We start from the raw sequence: 8,113 nt of genomic DNA, 5'->3' as shown, positions 1-8,113 counted from the left end.
TTTCTCAAGGGCACAAGTCTGGAACACCAACATATCTCTGCTGAAGACAGGGGCAGCTTATTGGCATCAACGACAAATGGAGTCTGATGCACTGTAAGAACGGATGGGAGCCGTGTGTGTGTGTGTGTGTGTGTGTGTGTGTGTGTGTGTGTGTGTGTGTGTGAGAGAGAGAGAGAGAGAGAGAGAGAGAGAGAGAGTTTTCCTAGGGCCCAGACACCTGAGACTAGTACCCGGTAGCTAGGACTTTTGCTTTTTATTCATGCACACTGGAGAGAAGTGAGGAAATGTGGAGCCGGGTCCCATCTGGCCTACATTTATCCCAGGAGCCCAAATCCTAACTTGATAATTAGTGACCCACTCACTAGGGTGTAGCATTCCATTTTGACTCTAGGGTACTGTCTGCCAACCTCAGGATTTGCTCTTGAAGACCTGAGCTCCTGTAAGTTGAGCCCAAAGATTGGAGCCAAAACCCACTGGAGGAATGTAAGCAAAAACCCCCAGAGCTAGCAGCTACTGTCCATAACCTGCCGATAATCTCATTTGTCCTTCTGAAGATAACAAGGGCATAGCTGGCACAGTGGAACAGAATACCACCCTTTATAGCTTTGTCTCGGGGCTGCAGTGTAGGCTCTGAGTCTGAAAGTACTCCTGGTCCACTGAGGAGCAGACAGATACAAGGTGGGAGGATGGACAGCCATGCCGTCCTCTCTGGGTTAGTCATGGAGGACTGGAAACAGAATTCTTTGGTTTGTGCTGGGGCCCAAGCATTCAGCAGTGAGGAAGGGAAAGAGAGCGAGGAGGCAGGGAGGGGGACAGGCATCTCAGATAGCCTTCTTAGAGCGGCTTGGCAGCCTTCTTCCTCCTACTACTGTTCTGTGGCTGCAAAATCACAGGGACTCCAGCTCACCTCTGTCGTAGGTGCATCACAGACCCGCCCACACACACACTCATTTACCAAGGTTTTTCTGAGACATAGATACACCTCTTTACCTTCCCTCGCCTCCTTTCTCCCTCTCCTCTCCCTCCTTCCGACCTCCCCCATTGCAGAGAACGGCACCTCTATTGGACAGCAGATTCACTCTAAACGTCCTTGCCTAGATGATGACTCCTCCCACAGTGGGGGCGGGGGGACCCTAGAGCGGCTCAGCCCTTCAGCTCCCACAGGGGAAGTGTACCCCGATCTTTCCCAGCAGCCCTAGGAAGAAGCCTCTGAAGGCAGCACAGGAAAACAAAAACACCCAAGGCAGTCCCGAGGCGATTCCTCGGATAAACCAGGCAATCACATCCCTAAGTGGCCAGTCCCTTTCCCGGGGCTGTACATGCCCCAGCTGGGGCGTGAGACAGGGTGCTTTCGGGTATTAGATGCCTGCAAGGCAATGGTTTTGGCTCCTGGTCCAGGGGGCTGGGGGGTGGCGGGCTGGAAAATCTACAACCCTCTTCTTTATCCGTCTCTTCACAGTTTGCAGTCCCACCGGGAATTCATGCTTTTGGTAGTTTGTTTGTCTGGCTTTCCCCCCCTCCCTGGAATCCACGCCTCCCCCACCCCCACTCGGCCCCTCATTGTAAGCTAAGAGTTTGCTCTGTTTCCCAATGCAACCCTAGCCCCAATAGTCATTTGTTCAGTAAATTTGCACCCCTCCCGCTTTAGGGTTGGAAGCAGAAAGAACTCACCACATTTGCTATGCATCCTCCGGGGCGTTAGCTCTTGCATCCTAACATCCCAGAGCGAACCAAATTATTTCTCCCAGGACCCTTTAACCACAGTTGCTCCTTGCCTTCGTCCTGTCTCCCTTGTCAAAATCTGATGTCCTCCATCACCTGCCTCCCACTTACCACTGTGCTGGGCAGCCGTGAACAGAAGGCCAGAGACGCCTTTGTTTCTTCTTTATTTGCGGATATAATTATTATGCACCGCACTCTAAATTAGAGATAGATTTTTTTTCTGATATACATTTCATCTTATTCACCACGAGCACACCACACGCACAGTATACAGTTCCACGACCGGATACATTGCACAAGATGAGTTTGGGTTCCTGAAAACCGGCAGGCAAACGGGGCCCCTGCCGCGGCTTCTCCAGAGTGAAGTCGCCCGCCCGAAATGAATTTCCCGGTTAACCTTTCAGGCCGCAAGGTTGAAATGTCCAGGGCATGGGGAGCGCTCTTGCTGGAAATGGCTGGACGCTGTAGATTCCAAGCACTGAATGGCTGTGAAATGGCCCCACCCCACCCTCAAGGTCAAGTTTCCAAGCCTGCGAACTTTCCCTCCCTTCCCACCCCCGTCGTTGACTGGAGCCAAAATTTGGTGGTGGTGGTGGGGTGTTCCAGGAAGGACAGAAAATACCCTTCACTAATTACGCTCCTCTCCCTCCCCCCAATCAGGGCGATGTGGAATAGAAAGGACGACAGAAACGCAGACGCAGTGGACCTTGGATGTCTATCCCCTCCCTCCCCCACCCGGTCCCCGAATAATCAGCAACTAGGAACCGGAGGTGTTTAAAGCTCGGCCTCCCTAGCGCAACGACGCAGGGGGCTGGGAGTGGGGGTGGGGGCGGGGATGACGGGGAGTTGGGGTGGGCGGGGAGGGAGCTGGGGGCAGGGTCCCCACCCCCTAGTCCTCTGCGTTGGTTCGGTAGGCCTCGATGAGACCCTCGAGTGAATGCACGAAGCCGGACACGCTGCAGATGCCGCCGATGACGAAGATGGCCACATCGAAGAAGACCTGGTGCCACAGCAGCTTGCGCCAGAGAAGGCGCAAGTGGAAGAGGCTGGGCAGCAGGAAGCAGAGGCCGGCGCCTGTGAGGCTGCCCGTGAGGCCCATGAGCAGCGCGAAGTGTGGCACGTAGATGGCCATGAGCAGTGTGAAGACCACCAGCGCGCAGCGCAGCGTCAGCCCCCAGGACTTAAGGCGACCGTCGCCTCCATAGCAGGCGGGGAAGAAGGCGCGACTGCCTTCCTGGAAGAGAGACTTCTCCAGCACTTCGACGGCCGCGAAGAAGGGCAATGGATAGGACAGCAGCGCCTTGGCCACCAGGAAGAGGTTGACCACGGCGCGGATGGAGCCGGGCAGGTTATCCGTGATGACTTCCTTGGTTTCGTCGGCCCAGGTGAGGTAGGCGACGAGCGCGAAGAGACCCTTGAGCACGCAGGCGGCGATGTGTGTCCAGTTCATCATGCAGTGGAATTCGCTGGGCTGCTGCATGTTGCCTTCGAGAGAGGGCAGGAAGATCTGCGACGTGTAGCTGAACACGATGATGCCAATGGAGATAGGAAACTTCTTGACGTCGATGTAGAACTTCACCTTCTCCCAGGCCCAGTCACGCGCGCGAGAGAGACAGTAAGCGATAACCAGGATGTTGATGACGAAGTGGGCCAGCGTGCACAGCAGACTGAACTTGGACACGGCCTTGAGATTTTTCAGGAAGGCGCAGGGCAGCAGCACCGCCGTGGCTATGATAGACCAGGACTTCTGCGACACAGGCAGCCCCGGGAAACTGTTGTACATGAGGTTGCCGCTCACCACGACGTACAAGATACACGTCATCACCAGCTCGATGATCTGCGCCACATTGACCACGCGGCCGCCCAGCGTGGGGAATCGAGGAGCGCAGCACGCGTTAGCTATGGCCACATACGAGTCCCGCACGCGCACCACCTCCCCGTCTTCGTTCTCCTCGTACAGGCACGCGATGAGGATCTTGCCGGTGTAGCAGCACACCACTGCGGCGAAGATGATGAGGAACAACCCCAGGTAGCCGCCGTGGAGGATGGCGTAGGGTAGGCCCAGCACGAACATGCCCTGTGGTGCAAAGAGGCAACCAGATCCAGGAGCTCAGCTGATCCTCTTGAAAAGGGACCCTGGGGTATAGCCCAAAACTATCGCTAGGGGGCGCTAGATGGAGATAGACTTGTGCCTAAGCCATAGGACGAGAGAATGGGGGTGAATCCTCGTGAAAGAGGCCCTAATGGAGAATCTGAGTGTTAAGTTAGAAAGAAGCCCGGTGCCTGGGGAGGATGGAGGAGGCTGAGGGAAGAGAGGAATGTAGAGATCCTCACAGATGGTTCCTGGGGATACAACCAGAAGAGGGGATGAACAACAGGGGATAGAAGAAGTGTGGACCCAGAAGGGTGCTTTGCAAAGGTCTGGAGAACTGGACACTGGATTTAAGGTGGACTGAAATTAGGTGCTCATTAACGAGAAAAACACGAAGGTCTAAGAGTCAAACCAGAGGAGTCGAGATCGGGTAGAGAGGAACCTGCTGAAAACGGAAGAAAGCCACAAAGGAAGAAAATATGCAGACGTTTTTGGGTAGTAGACACATGATCTTGGGGAACGGAGATGAGGTGTAGATATAGGTTTGGAAATAAGAACCCCATAGGATAGGACTGGGGTTGGGAAACCCTAAGCTGGGTATTAAATGGGATCTGCAGAGGGGATCAGAATAGAGAGCCTTCCAGCCCACAAGCCCTACACTGCAGGAAGCCTAAACCAGCAGGTCTCTAGAAACTGAGGAGAGGGGAGGGCCAAAGCTGCGCAATATGGTTTCTAATTTACATAGGGAAGAAAAGCTAACGGAATATAGGATTTCCAGAGGCCTGCCAAACTCCAGCCTACCGCCCCCGCCTTTCTCCAAGCTACAGAACAGAACCTTGAAAGGCCCAAAGAGAAGCACCCCACAACAGCAAAGGCCTTTCGGATGCCAACCCTGTCCTGTATTCTGCCAAGACTATCTCAGCAGCACCTGGAGTTGGAAGTGTCACGGGATCAGACTCCTTGGTATCCTGCTGAGTTCATGTTCCAAAGAAACTCAGCAGTTGCCTTCCACTCCAAAGAAACCTACGTTTTCTGTCTTAACGATTCAACACTCCAGAGATGCTAGGGAGCCAAGACACAGAGCCCCAGGGTGCCCAGAAACGAGGCCTCTTCCCTCCCAGAAGTTGGAACCCACCAACCCCTGCCAGCCTCCGGGGTCGTTTTGTGAATTCCAAATCCTTCAGCGGAGAAGTGCCCTGTTCCTGATGGGAACGGGACTGGGATAGGGGTTGGGATTAGAGGTTATAGGTGGCGGCCTAGGGATTAGAGGTTACAGGTTTGAAGGCCTAGGACCCTTCTCAGTCTCTGGAGCAGCTTGGCCTGCTGTGGAGGAGGCGCTCAGATTTCTGCGGTGCAGCCGGGATTTCCGGCAAGAGGAGCTAGTCTGCGCAGCTTCGTACCTCGGAGTCCCTCTACCATAGACCTTCCTATGTACCTGTATCTGTATATCTCCAACAGAGCTGCAGCAGCCAAGTGGGTGCTGTCTGCTTGAGTGTGTGCGTGTGCGTTTGTGTGTGTGTGCACACGAGTTAAGATTAAGCTAATGCAGAGGCACTTGCTGTGTAAAGGTATTGCTGCTATTGCAGTGTCTTGTGGTATAGTCAAGTACATTTAGGGTAACCCTGCGAACTATAAAGAGATGCATGTCACATGCCTGTTTGTTAGTGAGGAAGGGGAGCGTGTCTAGCCCTGTCCGCGTGCACGACTTCTGTATGTGTCACGAGGAGGAGACTCCCTAGCTCAGCTTTCTCCCTGTCCTCCGAAAATGCAGCTGGGACTCCATTCTGGAGCTCAAGGCTAACGCTTCAGATCCAGGTTTTCTCTCTTCTTCATTCTTCCCCCACCCCGACCCCTGCCCTTCCCCAAGTCTCCAGCTTTTGTAGGGTCTTTGGATTTGTGACCCTCCCCCGCCCCCGCCCCCACCCCAAACCTCAGCCAGGCTGTCCCGTAGCAGGAACAGTAAGAGAGTGGATCTGAGCAGAACACCGCCTGGGGGCGTAGATCCCTGTGGCTAGGAAGGTCAGAGAAGGGGAGATAAATTATCCAGTCCTGGGAGAAGGCGGCATTGAAACCTAGACCTCTGTGGGGTTCGTGTGGGGGCAGAGCCTGGCAAGGACAGCTCAGGTGGGGGTGATGGCAAGCAGATTTGGGGATCCCGCGCTCACCTGAATGGCATTTGTCACGTTCCAGCCCGCTTCCCACGCCGTGATCTTGGGTTTGTCGTGACCCCCGAACTCGCCACCAGCTCCCACGGCCTGGTCCTTGGAGCCCGAGGGTGGCAGAGGAGCGCCGCCGCGCTGATAATGAATGTCTCCCTCGACGGGAGCTTCTGCGCCCTCGTCTCCGCAGGGCTCGCCTTCCGATTTCAGGATGTCCATCTGCAGGCCCTGGCGATGCTCAAAGTCGAGATCGTCGCAGTGCGCGAAGCCCACCGCTTCCTCATCGGTGGCCGCCTGAAACCCCATCCTGGCAAACATGCCGCTCACCTTGGCCTGGGACTTGTTGGACACGGAGGTGGCCACATTGGTCAGCTTGCTGCGGAGGAGGGTGGCCATGGCGGCGGCGGGGCGGGAGAAAAGGACAGAAGGGTCTGGGGACGCGGCGGGCGCGCGTCAAGGCAGCGAGGACCGCTATCTCCGCTGGGTCTCGGCGCGGCGCCCCAGGGCGCTCTGGCTCATGACCCTCGCGCCTAACGTTCGAGGCTGGCCCCGTCACGACAGTCTGGCTCTTGGTGGGACCGGCCCGAGAGACGACGAGTGCACTGCAGAGCTGGTGCGGGTGCCGGCTGGGCTGCGGAGGGCGGCGGCGACGGCAGCGTCAGAACAGCTACGCGAGGCTGGCGCGGCGCCCCCACGCGGGCGCAGCCCAATGCGCTCGCACCCCTCGGAGTCAGGCGGTGCGTGGGCGGAGGGCGGCGAGGGGGAGATGCTGTCCAGACCAGGGGGCATGAGGTGGGGGGTCGGGACCAGGGAAAGAGAGCACAGAAGGTTTCGGAAGTGCGACAGAAGCTGGAGAGGTGCACCCTTGGGAGGTCGGTGGGAAGGAGCGCGCGAAAGGGTGGGGGCCCCCCAAGTGCTGCATTTCTGGAGGAGGTGCTAAGCAGACGTCCTGGCCCGTCCCACCTTGCTGCCGCCACAAGGAGGGAGGAGTTCAGTGTGGGCTGTTTCTCGAAGGTCCCCACCCTCGGAACTATCTTCCAGAGTCCCGGAGCTGTGCGGGCCCCGGATCCTCTGGCTAACGGTCCGGATAACCAACAGGACAGCCAGGTGAGAGTCTCTAGTTGAGCTAGGCCGGCCGATCGGTCGTCTGTTTGTGTCTCTGCCATCTATCACTTGTTCTGCAAGTCCATCCTGATGACAGAAGTGACTGTCTTGGATTACTTTTGAAGAAGGTCAGCCCTGGGTTGGACCATCTGAGCTGTTTCTGCCGTCCAGGGGTGCCGTGGTAGGAGCTGGTGCCTCACCATCAACTGCTCTGGAGATGCGCGCAGAGTGGAGGGGAAAGGCCAGCCTTTGGGCTCTGTCTCTGTCTCTCTCTGTCTCTGTCTCTCTGTCTCTGTCTCTCTGTCTCTGTCTCTGTCTCTGTCTGTCTCTGTCTGTCTCTGTCTGTCTCTGTCTCTGTCTCTCTCTCTCTCTCTCTCTCTCTCTCTCTCTCTCTCTCTCTCTCTCTCTCTCTCTCTCTCTCTCTCGGAGGGATTCTGAGGACGCCCCCTCGCCCCCTCGCCCCCTCGCCCCCTCGCCCCCTCCATAAGCAAATGCTTATCTGAGAAGGTCAGGATTGACGAAAGGCGAGCTGACAGCCTTGCGGACCAGAGCTCAGAAACATGGGTACGCTCGGCCAGGCGCCCCGGACTGCGAGAGCTTGGATGTTTCTGTTGAGTGTCGTGCGAGTGCGCGCGGGCACGAAGACGAAAGAGATCCAGAGACAAAGACATCGCATTAGATACAGCTGTGGATTGGCGCTGTGTGAACTCTGAGCGGGAGCTTTGGTAACAGTGCGTATTCCATGTGTGGTTTGCTGCGCAGACCACATTGCGGGGCTGGTGCTTCTGAATGGAGTTGCCTTGCGTACGTGCTGGCGTGAGCCCCTTTGTAGTCTCCATGAGGCATGGGTCAGCTGTGGCTGCTTTCTGTGGGTCCCTGTCTACGTCCCCAGCTGGGTTCTCTCTCAAACTCCTAAGCAGCAAACCACGGGATGGGACCAGCAGCAGTCCCAGCCTAGATGAAGGAGAAGCATTGTTGTCATTGGGCCTAAGAAAGCTGACAGAAATGACAAACTCCCGATCCTTTTCTCCCCCTC

The 8,113-nt window shown here is 56.3% G+C and overlaps 1 protein-coding gene across 1 annotated transcript; it reads right to left on the bottom strand.

The window, feature by feature from the left end:
* Positions 1-1,869: 1,869 nt before the first annotated feature.
* Positions 1,870-6,852, bottom strand: Slc32a1 (solute carrier family 32 member 1). Its single transcript, XM_021156185.1, has 2 exons — positions 5,980-6,852; positions 1,870-3,799 (listed from the first exon to the last, which is right to left on the bottom strand). Exons 1-2 carry the CDS (start codon positions 6,367-6,369, stop codon positions 2,612-2,614), a joined length of 1,578 nt encoding a protein of 525 aa, XP_021011844.1. The 5' UTR covers positions 6,370-6,852; the 3' UTR covers positions 1,870-2,611.
* Positions 6,853-8,113: the final 1,261 nt, after the last annotated feature.

The sequence above is a fragment of the Mus caroli genome, chromosome 2, assembly GCF_900094665.2.
Source record: "Mus caroli chromosome 2, CAROLI_EIJ_v1.1, whole genome shotgun sequence".
Lineage (NCBI taxonomy): Eukaryota > Metazoa > Chordata > Mammalia > Rodentia > Muridae > Mus > Mus caroli.
This window is presented reverse-complemented; position numbering and strand designations above follow the sequence as displayed.

What these genes read in the sequence shown, in the direction of transcription:
- Slc32a1 (XM_021156185.1), bottom strand. Translation starts at nt 6,369, where the DNA reads ATGGCCACCCTCCTCCGCAGCAAGCTGACCAATGTGGCCACCTCCGTG. An exon ending in ACGTGACAAATGCCATTCAG is followed by an intron (nt 3,800 to 5,979) that starts GTGAGCGCGGGA and finishes TTTGCACCACAG; the next exon opens with GGCATGTTCGTGCTGGGCCT.